Source organism: Anomalospiza imberbis, chromosome 20 (assembly GCF_031753505.1).
Source record: "Anomalospiza imberbis isolate Cuckoo-Finch-1a 21T00152 chromosome 20, ASM3175350v1, whole genome shotgun sequence".
NCBI lineage: Eukaryota > Metazoa > Chordata > Aves > Passeriformes > Viduidae > Anomalospiza > Anomalospiza imberbis.
The window spans coordinates 6161108-6175626 of record NC_089700.1 but is presented as its reverse complement, the minus strand read 5'-3'; the positions used below and the strand labels follow the sequence as shown (position 1 = coordinate 6175626).

Sequence of the window (14519 nt, the reverse complement as noted above, 5' to 3'; positions counted from 1 at the left end):
GTGTCAACACACGCTTCCCCCCCCCCCAACCAAGTCTCCAGCTCATCATCTTTGGGATAACGAGCCCCACTGGAGGGGCCAGCGTGACCCAGCAGCTGATGAAAGCAGGCAATGCCGAGAGGACTGGCTCCAGATGGGCATTTCTGCCAGGCCAGGAGCTGCCAAGGGATAATCCTCATTCCCCAGGGCACGAGAGGAGTGACCTGCAACACATGAGGGTGGATTCATCCCAAAAAACCCCCCAGCTCCCCAGCCTGGCGCTAATCCGGGATAAGGGGAGAGTAAAACACCTGCAAGAACATATTGCCACCCTGGGCTGGACAAAAGGGATCAGCCCTGGGGCTCCTTTGACACTGGGCTATGTCTAAACACAGGCTGGCAAGGCCTGGAAAAACTTGAAAGTGTCCAGAAGCTTTGGACCTTTTCCTGGAGGTGCCAAAATCCCCCTTTGAGATGCAAAAGAACCTTCTGTTCTTCAGATGCTCCAGAGGGTTTTTTTTCCTCCATCCCATCTCCCAGGAGCCAAGGGGTGTGTGAGGATGAAGGGTCGGAGGGGAAGGGGTGAGCCCAGTTTGTGTCACCCATGGGACTCTCAGGGGGACAGACAGAACCCCTGCGATGACACAGCCCCCCCGTTGTCGCCATCCCCATTTGCAGCGTTATTTTAAAGCGTTATTTCCATTCAAAGAGAGCAGCAGCAGCAGCAGTGGGAGGTGGGAATTCACCGAGTTAAAGTGATGGATGAGCTCACTAAACACCTCCATTCACCGCCTGAAAGGGCTGGGGAAATAAAATAAATGTAAAGAGCGCCTATCAAAGCTTCATCATGGAGCTTGATGGTCTTAATTGGGAAATACAGCCCGGGGTGACAGCCAGGCTGGGCTGCCTGGGGATTAAATGGGCTCTGCTGCTGGGGAGCAGTGCCTTCCCCCCACCGGGCAGCATCCAGGCCCCAAATTGCCCCTCACCACCCAAAAAAAAAGGAGTCAGTGCCTGTTTGAGACAAAACAAATCATCCCAGAGTGTCTGGACCACTTCCAAGCTGGGGGGATGAATTATTTCCCAGCTGATTCCCTCGTTTAATAACAATTTCTACCGGTTGGTTCCGGCCCGCAGCCCGAGCGGTGGGGATGGATTTAAATAATCCCCACCATGTGTCCATGGAAAATCTCATTTCCACTCTGCCCAGAAGCAGAGGAGTAATTATTACCAAAAAAAAAAAGAAATTAAAACCCCACACTTTTCCCCATCAAAGGCCTTTTCTAATTAAGCACCAGACTAAAAAACACATTTCAGGAGGCACAAGTAACCCAAGTGCAAGGAGGTGGAAGGGGAGGAAAACCACCACGTTTTTCCTTGATTCAGCTGCAGGAGGAGAGAGCAAAGAGGAGGATGAGAGTGGCTTGAAATCGAGGTTTTAAATCCCAGGTAGTGCCTTAAAAACCTGAAGTTTATAAGGCTGCAGCAAAAGTGTGAGGGAAAAGTCAGTGGGGAGGGGTGTCCTGCTGCTCCAAATCACCTCAGCCCAGCCTCAGGTTGTTTCTGCTTTATTTTCCAGCATTTCTGGCTGACAGGAGCAGCAAAAGCAATCGGAGCCTTTGTCAGGGTCAGTATTCATCAGTGTGGAGGGATTGGTGTTTGCAGTTTGGGTCAATTGTTTTCAATTCTGGGCCACCCGGACAAGGAGCAGGGGAAGAGCTCATTTTACACATTGAGCCAGCAGAAAACCTGAAGTCCCTTGGATGTGCCAGCCCTGTGCCACCAAGCTGGGTGGCATTTCAGTGTCCATGAATTATTCACAGCTCAGCTTCAAATGCAGGTCTAGGTTAATGCCAGCTCCTGGCTGGGCAAGGTGTGCCAGGAGCTGCAGCCTCTGCAATGGCAGGGATAACCTCTACCCCAGAAAAAGAACTCATTTCCACCCCAAGCCTGCTGGTGTGGTGGCCAAATAGTGGCAAGGAGTGATTTCAGCACCTGCTTGGTGTGGTTTGCTCAGTTTTTCCAGGAAGCGGGGGGATAGATCCTACAGCTCCTACTGCAACAGGCACAGGAAAAATCAGATTTTCCCAGAATATCATCAACAATAACTCCCTTTATCCTTTAAAGTTATTTAAAGGGTACCTGGAGGCATTTAAAAGATGTGGAGATGTGTTCTTGGCTTAGTGGTGGACTTGATCTCAGAAGGTTTTTCCAGCCTTAATGATCCCACGATGGTGGCAGCTCCTTTAATTGCCACAAGCCACACATTGCAGAATTATTTCTCAACCACAGTCCTCACAGATCTTTACTCCCCCAGATTTGCAGCATTCCACCTTTCCCCCCACACCAGGATTTCATCTGTTCACAGCATAGCCCTGCTTTCATTGTGCCAAAAGTCTCTGACTCTTTAAACTCAACCAGAAGCACCACAGCATTTTCCTTCCACGCCTCTGGAGCCTGAACTGCGGTGTTTAATGGCCTCTCCTGAATCCTCTGTGCTTTTGGGCCCTTCAGCATCATCCAGCAGGGAGAACTGGGTGGAAAAGGAATCCCTTGAGTTGGTTTTCAGCCTCTGTTTCACTGTAACATTGGCACACTCGGGCTGCTGAGCAGGGAGCAGCTCAGGACATCCCTGTGCACTGTCAGGTCCATCCCTCCCTGCCTGACACCCCTCCCCAGTCCAGTGCAAACCAGGGATATCCTGACACCCTGAATTTATACCCCACTAGCCTGAAAAGAGAAATATTTAACACCAAAGCCTCGTAGTGCTGTGCATTATCGACTTTAAAATGACACAGCTTTCTTTTTTATCTTTTTTTTTTTTTAATTCCTCTCTCATTCAAGAAATCCATCTCCAGCTGGATGGAATCCTTCCCTTCTTCCCACTCAGCCCCTGCTGGATGATTGCTGGCCTGTTCCTCCTCTCCCCTCCAACATCACACCCCATTCCCACCAGGACAAAACACTTCACCACCACGGTTTTTGCATGGTCACAAAACCCTGGGGCTGCCAGAGAGGATGTTTGCACATTAAACAGCATTTTTGGAGAAGAGATTCACTGGAATTTCTACATAACAAGGAGCTCCAGGGAGCTGCATCCCAGCTTCAGAGGGCTGGGATTTTCCCTTTTTTCTGGGAAGCATTTAAACCCAGGTTTAACCTGCCCACCCCACTCAAACCCATCCGTTGGGTTTACACAAAAAAATCCCAAATCCCAGCCAGGCACATGCAAAGGACCAGCCCCAGATGTTGCTCCTGTTCAGATATCTTGGAAAATGGATTTTCCAGAAAGCAAAGGAGCAGCTTGGAAGTCACCCAGGCCATCAGAGAGCAGACACAGCAGGGACTGTGCCTGCAGCCGGCCACGTGCCAAAGGGAATAAACTCAAGGGGCAGCAGCCCGGAGCAGTAGGGTGAGGAGGAGCACTGGGAACAGAACAACTGACAGGGCACATCAGGGTTTGTTCCCAGCCCAGCCATAACAGAAAGAGAAAAGTCACATCTTGAGTAGCTATAAAAATCCAGAATGGGCAGATGGAGGAAATGCCCCATGGCCATGGGGGACAGCGAGGTGAGGAGGACAGAGGTGATGAAAAGGGCATTCCTGTGATAAAATTACATCCAACTTTCTCTCCTAACTCCTTATTGGTACCTCAAAAAGTTCCTTTTTTCCCTCTTTGTGTGTCCTGAACCCCACCAAAGTTCCTCATTTGCTGTGTGGGGAAAAGCCAAGTCCCACAGCCCTGCTGGGACCAGCCCCCTCCTGCTCTTCAGCACCACAAATTCCCAAACATTTCTGCCAAAGCACAGAAAAGATTCCCAATTTATTAAGCTGGCTGAGCCCTGTGTGAACTTCACCAAACCAAAGGTACCTCCCAAAGGCTTTCCACTCTCTCTCCCAAAAATCTTAGCTCATTTCTGTGTCACTTCAGGCCTTCCCATCACATTAAGACATTTATTAGAGAGGATTACTCAGTGCCTGTGGTTACCCCTCCCCATTCCCAGCTATCCAAAGGGACTTATTTCCCTTTGCACCAAATAGCTCTGCTGCCTGGGGACTCCCTCCAGCACAGCCAAGCTGGTGGCAAGGGACAGCCACACATCAGACACCTTGCACGAGACACCTTTTGGTGGCCATTCGGTATTTCCAGAGAAAAGCCTCGTCCACCTTGGCCAGGCTGGGATTTAAATGCTGAATTTCAGAAGCAAACAGAGATTAAATCTGAGTTTCCAGCCCTGAATCACAAAAGTAGGGTAGGACACACTCAGAGGTGGCCCCTCACAGGCTCTCAGGACAATTAACAGGAATAACAGAGTAATTAAGCACAAATCTTTCTGTGCTGCAGCAACACAGAGGGGGAACAGCTCTTTTAACAACCGCCAGGCACGGGCAGACAGGAGCTGGAATTTAGTGCCCATCCTGGGAATGAACTGAGCCACCAAACCAGGAATTTCTCCCCTGAGGATGAGGATCTGTGGGCTCAGTGACCACACAGGGTGCAGCCCTTACCGTGGTGATGTGACCCAGCAAAAATCAGCAGATCCACCCTGAGCCTCACCCACCTGCTCCTGAGGGATGCAGGACCCACCTCTGAGCCAGGGCTGAGCATCCCAATCCCACCTCCCAACCTGAAAAGACACCGGGAACCAGAGCTTTGCTTTTCTCCACCCCCAGAGCATCAGGCCATGCTGGAAAGAGCGGAGAGGTTTGGGAATCACCTGTTTCCCACTGCAAAATGTGGAAAACTACACCACCACCCCAAATCACCGAGTTCTGAGCATTTGGAGCATCCTCTGTCCTCTCAGCTCCCCGGGACAGCCATGGAATGTCCATGGAATGGCATCCCATGGGCACAGGGAGAAGGGAATCACCCACACACATCCCAAAGGCTCCACCTCCCACATTCCCTGCTCTCCTGCAGCAGTTCCAGCACACACACAGAGGAATGGGATTTTAATGACCAGGAGACCCTGCTCCAGCCTCCTCCCACCACCTGGGTTTGTGCTGGATGCTCTGAAGGGACCATTTGTTGCAGGAGCTCCAGCTTCTCTCGCTCGCCCACCAGCTGCCACAGCAGAGGAGGATTTCCAGCCACAAACATTCCCTTTCTGTTCTCCAAAGGGCTTCTCCCACCATGAAAACTCATTTTTAAATTATTTTTTTCTTTGTAAAGCAATGCAAGCAGGCACTGCCAACATGAAAGCCCTGCACCCAGCATTCCTGCAGGACAGAAATGTTTTGTGCCGCAGATGAAATCAGGAGTGGGATGCTAAAAGATCATTCCTGCCATCAAAATAAGGCTGCTCAACCTCTGTAAATTCATCATTAAATCCAAACACCTGCTGTTCTAACAGGTCTCTTCTCCTGGATGCTAAATGCTATGGAGACATCCAACCTTCAGGTAGCCAGGGGTTAAATCGGCCACAGCCTCACAAGGCCTCCACATTTCCAAAAGCTGTCCCAAATTATTAATTTTCCTGCTATTTTCAATGTGATATCTAGTGATTTCACATTAGAGGGTGAAAGGAGTTCAGGCTGAATCCCAGGTGTCACCAGCAGAAAGGACAAGTGGCAAATAAAAGCTTGGGCTGGAGCTCAGGAAAACCACCTGGAAAACTCAGGAGAAGTGAGAAAAAAATCAGCTCCTGGTTCTTTCCAGGTGCCAGCATTTGGGGATTTGCATGAGCAAGGGCTGGGAGCTATGAAACAAAAAATGGGGTTAGAAAGTGCAGAAAATGCCGTGTTGGCTCAGCCTGGTGTGGACGCTTGGGGATTTCTCTGAGCAGCAGCAGAGTCAAAAAACCCACGAATTTAGGTCCAGATTGACGCCATTTAATTCCATTTAAACTGAGTTCCTTCACCCTACATTATTCTTCCCCTGCTTCGTACAGGGGCATTAACAAGAATTGTGTGTTAAAAAAATAAAGGGCTTATCTGATGTAAATGTGGAGTTGCAACGTGAACATTTGATATTCCTTCAGCTGGTGCCCACTGCTCCATCCTCCCTGCTGCATCCCTGGCTCGTTCCTACCACAACCGGGAGAGGACCGGGGTATCCCTAAGGATGTTTTCCCTGGGAAACACCTCCTCCCTCGCAGCCCGTGCTCCACAGCAATGACAGGAGCTTTGATTCCCGGTGTGCCTTTGTGATGTCGACGGTGAGCGCTGGGCAGCAGCAGGAGCAGGGAGATTCCAGGAGCAGGGAGATTCCAGGGCTGGAATTGTGTCCCCTGGCAGAGCCAGGCACAGGGAAATGACTTTAGCAGGCTGCCTTCATCCTGCTGCTGTTGGCTTTCCCCGACTTTTATCCCTGGATGTTTAATGTATTCCGAGGGAGGCGCGGAGACAGCGAGGGAGATCCAGACAGATTTATAACGTGCCAAAAAAATAAGGTCATTTGGCAGGGATCTGGGTGCTGCGGTGCCAGGGCTGGGAATGTCTGCCTGGATTTAGGGAGCACACCCAGCCTGGGAGGAGTTGGGATTAGGAAGCACAGCCTCTCCCTCTGCCCGGCCAAAAATCAGCTCCATCCTCTGTGCCTATCCTCCTCCTGCTGCTCTGCTTCCCATTCTCACCTGCAATGGATATGTGGGTGTGGGATGAAGGAAAGCGATTTTCCCTGCAATACACACATGAAAAAAAAAAGGTGGATCTGTGATACTGGGGAGTTCCTGCAACACCTGGCAGCAGGGCTGAGTCAGGGCAATGCCAACACCTGGGAATGGGAGCTCATGATTCCCTTGGGAGCAGCACGGGGCACTTGGAAACCCCAGCCCAGAGCACGATGCTCTCTATAAAATCCCTGTTTTATGGCATTTAGACTTTGGCAAAAGACTGACTTCACCTTTCAGCAAAGGGTTCAACTCACAGCCACCTCCTAAAAGAGCATCTAAACCAGAAATCCAGGAAAATCCCACCCTCCAAAGCCTGGCTGGGGCAGAACCAGCAGCCCACGTTGGCACTGGGTCACTCCCATGTGGTCAGGGCTCTCTGACAGCCAAAACCTCATCCCAAAACCTCATCCCTGCTCCTAAAGCCCCGGAAAACCTCAGCTATTTCCCGGCTGCTCCAAGGAAAAGCTGCAGATAAAGCCTTGCAAATCTCGGGCACGAGGCTGCGCTCACACCGCTGCTGATCCCGGGCTGGGGATTAAGGACAGGGATTGGTAATTAAAGACAGAGGGGCACCAAGCAGGGCTCGAAGTTTTTTCATTTCCAAGGATTTCGTGCGGTTTGGGGGCTGTAAAGAGCTCCGCGATGCAGCAGCAGTGTGACTTGGACAATGCCCTGATGGGGTGATAAGGGGTGAGCATTTCCTACTCTAATTAAGAGGAAGCCCCGGAGGGTAATGAGCTGCTGGGTCATTACAGCTCCGTGTGCCCGCGGGACACAGCCTGGGAGCTCCAAACTCCCCCAGTTTCTGCTGCTTTATTGGAAACTGCTGATTTTAGCCATCAATACACCTTAAAACCCACCAAAAATGTGGGTAACACTGCATGTGAAATACATTTCTCCACATTTTGCTCTCTCAGGACAGCACTTCGTGAGGATGATAAGACAGATTCCTGAGAGACGTGCTCCTAATCCTATTTAGCCACTCAATCCTCCATTTCCTTGTGTCTTTTTTTCCTCCTGTGACCACGTTCCTCCCCTCTCCTTACCTATCCCAGTTATTTTCATTGGATTCATTCCCACTACAGCTCCATTACAACCAAAACTCTCCTGGGACCATGAGCCAGCACCTGGATACAAACCCTGACTCTCCCAGATTGCAGCTTTGTTTCTATTTCTCGCTTCCTTAAGCAAAAATAATAAATATATAATGCCCAACATAAGGAAAACAAGCAGCCCTTTCTATTCCCACCAGCCTCATCCACAGGTTTCTCAGCTCTGTGGATCCAGGATGACACCAGCTGGGAATGCTTTGCTGAGGAGCTGGATGAGGAGGGGATTTGGGTTATTTTTTCCCTATTTTTAACAACAATATTCCTTCTGTGTAAACTGCAAGCCACGGTGTGCATGGTGACACATGCCTGTACATTAATTACCAGCTAATTAGGAGCTCTTGGAGTAGTTTGGGAGACAAGGGATGTTTGGAGGATGGATGGCTCAGGTTTTCCAGACCATTCCTCCTTCCTGGGCACTGAAATGCTGCTCTCCTCTGCAACAGGGAAAGGAAGATGGAAATAGAGGAAAATACCTCTGGGGGAGCATGAAGGAACCATAAAGGTGGAAAATGCTGGTGAGATTGGAGAGGAAGGAGGATTCTGGAGGCTGGGACACCCCAGCTCCCTCCCAGCTCTGAAAACTTCCCTTCATCCCAGTGGGTTTGTTCCTTCTGTGGCTGCAGAGAGAAACAGGCAGCTCCCACATTTGCCAAAACCATCGTGGAAACCCCCCCTCCCCACTGTCCCCAGCCCCGTGGTGGCCCTGAGGGGTGGCAAGGCCAGCCTGGGGACAGTGACCCAGCAGGGACTCACCAGGACTGCGGCTTCCTCTTCATGATGCCCTGGCGTCTCCACTGCGAGTGGGGGCTCAGGTGGTAGGTGAGCTGCCTGCAGAGCTTCTCCATGGCTCCCAGGGAGTCCCCTTCCTGCAAAAACATGGAAAGGACACGGGGTGAGGGCTCTGCAGCGTTCATCACACCCACGGGATGCTCCGAGCCCAGAGTGGCTCCAGCTGGGAGCTGGGAAGCCTTAAGGGACCACCCTTAAAACTGTCTAGAAAGGGGGAAAAAACCTCTCTGATTGCTAAGATTCTGCAGGACTTCTTCTTCTTCTTCTTCTTCTTCTATTGTTGCTATTATTATTTTATTGTTTTTATTCCGTTACCATCTGACACAACGCAACAGCTTCCAGCACTAAAATTTGGCAGAGATTGATTAAATTTGGTTAGATTACCCATTCATTACCACCAAAAACTGCTTCCCAAAGGCTTTGTGAGGTGATGGAGTCTTGGGAAGAGAAAATCTCACAACATTTAATAGTTAAGAAAAATAAAAACATGAAGGAACATGGCGTCTTCTCAATTTTGACTCACATTTCCACCCCAAGGGATACTGGCTTGGAAAACTTGAACTCTGAAAGTTTCTAAGGATTTGGGTCTAGAAATTTTGGGTCCTAAAAAGAAACCAAAACCCAGTCCTCGGTATCCAGACTGTTCCATCATGTTTCAGGATTTTCATACACATGATCTGCCATCCAAAAATTCCAACCACACATCCTGCAGTGCCTCTCTTGCTCTCTGAAAGGTCACAGGCAGAGATGAACCTGACTGAAAGATCAATAATGACAAAAAAAAGATCCAAAATGCGACAGTTTGTGCTGTCTGCCTGGTTTTATCAAACTGCTGCATCATTAGGGAAGAATTAAAGAGGAAACCCTACAAAAAACAGTCAGCCTGGGCTGCTCAGCCACAGGGATGGCTCAGGATTTTCTGGGAAAATCCTGACGAAGGTGCTGCATCTCCTCTGCCTGGACAGCCAATTATTGCTGCCTTGACATCCGCCCTGAGAGCTCAGCTTTTGCACCCTAATTTATGAAATTTATGCAATTTATTCCCCCCCTCACCTCTGCATCAGTGGAGCGGGACCGGCCTTATAAAGACATCATAAATATTGAATTACCAGGGAGCAATTGGGATTTTGACAAATCACTTGGGGGAGTACAGGGAAACAATTACAGCAGGTTTTCTCAGGGTAAAAAAACAAAAAAAACAACACAACAACCACAAAACCAAGACATTTCTGCAGGTGGCTGGGGCAGAAATATCAGCCAGGATTTGTAGGTTTTGACTCCGCTCCAAGAGCGAAGCCTTGACATAAATCGGGGAGGGTTTCTTCCCAGGTATATCATGGTGCTTCCCATTAAGCACTGATTTCCCAGCTGATTTTTCCCTGATAATTCCAGGGTGGTGCTTGCCCAGCTCCACCTGCACTGAGGGCAGGCAGTGCCAGGGGATTTCAGGTAGGAACTGCAGATCCAGGGATCCCAGCAGGACACAGGGTATGGAAAACCCTGGGCGCCAGGAGCCACTTCCCACCTGAGCCTCTGATTGCCAGGAAATCTGGGTTTATAGGAGCACATTTAAACCCCTGCTTTTCAACACCTCCTTCACCAGCATGCCGAACCCAAAATCAGGGTTTTCATCCCACAAATGTAATTCCTAAGGCATTCCCACAGCTCCTCTCCCACTGCAGGCCCTGTGGCAAAAACCAGCCCTGGGCTGGATGAACCCTGAGAGGCTCGGCCTGTGGAATGAACACTGAGAAAATGAAGAAAAGCAGGATTTAACCTCCTGTTTCCCACTGGAAAGCCTGGAAAAGCAGGCAATTCCTTAATTAGAGCCTCAAAACATTTGGGGAAGGCAACACTGCCAGCAACACCTTCCTGGCTGTGGAAGCACCCGCCCCAACATGAGAAGAAAACACCACTGATTTTGACACCTCCCTATATATATATTTTTATATATATATATATTTTTTTTTTAATCTGCCAGGTGCCAGCAGCTTTCAATTATTCTGCTTTTTAAAAAATGTTTAAGCATTGCAGCAGCCCCTGAAATAGCAGAGTCCACCCAGGGATGACTGGGGGTTTTCAGCTCCAGGCATCCCTGGAAAAACTGCTGTTGAAAAGGAAACAATGTGCTAAAATCCTGAGGGGGGAGGACACGGTGCTGGCATTTTTTTTGCTGCAAATTTCCTCCAAAATAACCCTGGAAAAGACAATTCAAGCTGTCTCCAGCGTTATCCCAGCTGAACTGTTGGGGAAGTGAAATGATTCACAAGAGGAATGTGGAGGAGAAGCTGAGAAAGTAACAAAAAAAAAAAAAAACCCACAAAATTTTGCTGCTTCAGGTGTGTCATGGCCATCTTGCCTCTCCAATGAGGTTTTTTGAGGTTTTTGATGAGGTTTTTTTTCCCTCTAGCAGCTCCCAGACCTCCAGATGGCCAAGGGAAGCTCAGGCCTGAACTTCCCATCAAACCAATTCCTCAATAATTCAGCCTAAAGGAGTTCAGCTCAGCAAACCCAGCCCATCCATGCTGGTACAGGAGCAGGACAAGGAATATTTTAATCCTTTCTCCACATCCAGCTCATCCTTCCATGGCCATCCCCACCCTTTTTAATTCGAGCTCAACTCCCAAGCCCTGCAGGTCCTGGGATATTTCTGTTTTGGGGGGTTTAATAAATTATTTAGAGCACGTGGTTCCTGCACACATCAACTCTGTAGATAAGAAAAATAAATATAATAATAAATAAAATTCCCATTTCAGAGCCCTCCTAAGGCAAAGGTTGTGCTCCTTCCTTCTGCACATCTCATTCCCATGGGTGAGACACAAACTCTGTGCTTCAGGAACCTCCATTTTTTAGGTTTTTACCCAAACCTCTGCAACTCCTCACAAAACTCATGTGCAGGAGAAGGGACTTTGCTGGTGCTGTGCCAAGGGCTCCAAACAAAAGCTTTTCCCTGTTCCTGATCCAAGTCTATCAGGAAATAATTGGAGCTGATGCACACCTTGGTGGGACTGAGCCCAAGAGCTTGTTTGGAAAGGGAATCAGCTTAAAAATCAGCTTAAAAATCACCTTAAAAACCAGCCCAGGTCGTGCTGACAGGGTTTGAACCTCGCTGGGGAATGGGGAGACCCCCGGGGTGAGCAGGGATGATGCCAAGAATTCCCGTGGGATGCTCCCTCTGCCTTGGGATAACATCTCTGCCCTGCACCATCAGCACCCTGAGGGATGATGGGGAAAAAAAGCCACAATTCCCTCTGGGCAGATCCTGCTGCTTCCAGGGGTGAAGCACTGCCCACAACATCAAAATCGAGGCCAAAAGCTCTTTCTGCCACATCTCCCTCACATCACTCACAGAAGGTCAATGTAAAGCTGATTTTTTGTGGTCAGAGGGCAGGGAAACCTCAACCTGCAGAGCCTGAATCCCACAGGGCTGGGTTTTGGGAAACCCCAAGTGCCCTTTCCATGGAAAGGACAACAACCAAGCACAACAACTGCATTTGCTCACCACCAGAGCCCAATCCCAGCAGCAAATTCTCCTGAAATAACACACAGGAAAAGCATCACACAAGATGTGGCTCCTCTAACATCACACAGGGGGTGGGAATGTGCATTTTTTTATCTGGTTTTCAAACTCTGGGAGGAAAACTGCATCGCAGGGCTGGGGAGATGGGACGGACCACACACATACAGAGTCCAGCCTTCCCAGCTGATGCTGCTGACAGGAAAAAAAGCTGGGATGTGCCCTTTTCCTGAGCACTGAGCTCCCAACCAGCTGATAAATGCTGGTGAGGAGCCCTCAGCTGAGCTCCTACAGATCCATCAGCCCCACAGCTGGGAATATCCATGAAGTTGTTCCCACTGCCACGATCTTGCACCTCTACAGCTCCTGCAGAGAGAGAATCCTGGGTGACACACAGCAAAAATGCTGTGGGCAGCACCTAAATGGATCCCTTAGGATTTTAGCTGTTATATTTCTCATATATTTGTAATCCTGCAGTGCTTTAGTGCATGACTCCAAACTCCATATTCAGTGTCAGCTGCTGTTCTCCCATTTGGGTCAGACACAAAATTCCTCTCCAGGCCTGGGAATCAAGGACACCTCACTGCCTCAGGCCCTGAGAAATGTAAACAGAAGTGAGCTGGGGGAGCAAACTTGGGGTAAATGACTTCATTACCTGAAGCTGTAATTGGAAAATTAACACCCAATATGCAAATGGACCAAACTTATAAAAGTGTGAAAACCCATGACCCCACATCCATTTTGGGTGTAGCCCCTGGGGTGCTTCATCTGCCTGAAATGTACCTGAAGGCCCTTCAATAAATATGAATAAACTGCTTTTTATTGCCTCAATTCTGTCTGGCCCAAAAAGGCATCAAAATCAGCTCCTGGAAGGAGCAGGAATGCTGCACAGCTCCCTCTTCCCCTTCCATCCCTGCTGGAAAGCTCTGAGGAGAAGTTGTGTCCTGCTGAGCAATTCCAGGCAGCAGCCTCAGGATGACTCAGGGAGCTCACAAAGCCCAGCTTTGCAAGACTCAGCTCAGGGGAGCAGTTTTTGGGCAATGCCTTGGCTTCCACTCGATCGTGTCCTCTCCAAGCTGGCAGAGCCCCAGGACAATTCCTGACCCTTGGATGAGTCGTGGAGCACAGGAGGGACGCATGGAGGGCTGGGAGCAGAGGATTTCCCTGCAAAGGGCCTCTTTCCCCATCATTCCTGCTCTGCTCCAGCCCTCTGCAGAAGGAGAGGGCTGCTGGGAGGAGCTGGGGATTGAGGGGAATTCAATCCCTTAACAGATTTCAGCTGGGAATGGGATTCATGGCACTGTGCAGTCCCCAGCCAGCCCTGCTCCAACGGGATTTGTTCAGCAGGAAAACAAGGAAAGGAGGCACCAGCCAAGCCCTGTGTGTCCCCATAAAAGATGGGGTGCCCTGGGCTTGTGCTGGGGGCCACCAGGCTCCTGCTGCTCTGGGTGAAGAAATGGGAATTGATCAAACCCAGTGTGATAGATGAGCAATGTGTTGGTTGACTCTCCCAATTAAAAGGCAAACACCATGTATATATGTTAAGAGAAGTTTTATAGATTTATAGTTATGCTTTACCCCCCTTGTGCTGTTATCAGGGGGTGGCCTGGGTTTGGGACATTTGGGAGGGTCAGTTTGTTACTATGACAGCACCTGACCTCCAGTCAAGATTTAATGAAGTTGTCTCCACCACTGGACAGTGAAGGAGGAGATGGGCAGAACTTTGGGAGGGACTAGAGGGTTAAAAGGTGAAACCTCCATTGTGGATGAGCACAGGGTGGGAAAAATCCTCTGCTCCTGGTGCCATAATATTTTCTCTATTCAGTCTTCTGTAGTGTTTTTGATAAGGTTTTAATAAACCTTTAAAATGCTTGGAAGTGAGCATCATTTCTCACATCAGGGATAAATGGGAGCAGGCAGAGGCTGGGAGTTGGGATTTGTGTCCTACCAAACCTGCAGGGAGCCCTGACCCCGTGGCTGAGGCATCACCCAACACCTGCACAGCACCTTTCACCACCCTTGGGCATCTTCCTGCTTTTCTGCAGGGCAGAGGGACTTCACCATGGAAAAACAGCCCGAGGATGAGCAGGACCGTGGTTCCACTGTTGATAAATAACCCTGGAGCCACTGCCTGCCCTCCCTGCATCATCCCATGGGCAAGATTTAGGTCCCCAGACTGGATTTCAGGGCTGCTCCAAAAGGAAAGAGATCAGAGGAGGATGTAAAGTCTGGTGATAAAGATATTACAGCAAATTAATTTGTTTTCATTAAAAAATTAATCCCTGCTCCTCCTCCAGCAGCAGAATCCCTGGGGATGGGCAGAGCCCTGGAGACTGCACCGGGGCCAAGCGCCGTGGAAAAGAGGCCAACATTAATAATTAAAGAGCCCTGGTGAAGGATTCCTGCTGCAGCACAGCAGGGGAGTGACCCAAATTAGAACAATTAGCCATTGTCTGGGGGCTGTGAGGAAGCAACAGGATTTTTTTTGCCGTTATTACACAGTTCCCA

General features: G+C 49.5%; 1 protein-coding gene across 1 annotated transcript in view; it reads right to left on the bottom strand.

The window, feature by feature from the left end:
• Positions 1 to 14519, bottom strand: part of LRRC75A (leucine rich repeat containing 75A) — a 60303-nt gene that overhangs the window by 10972 nt on the left and 34812 nt on the right. Inside the window, exon 3 of the mRNA XM_068210400.1 lies at positions 8459 to 8571. Coding sequence (XP_068066501.1) covers positions 8459 to 8571 — 113 coding nt within the window. The remainder of the gene's footprint in view (positions 1 to 8458; positions 8572 to 14519) is intronic.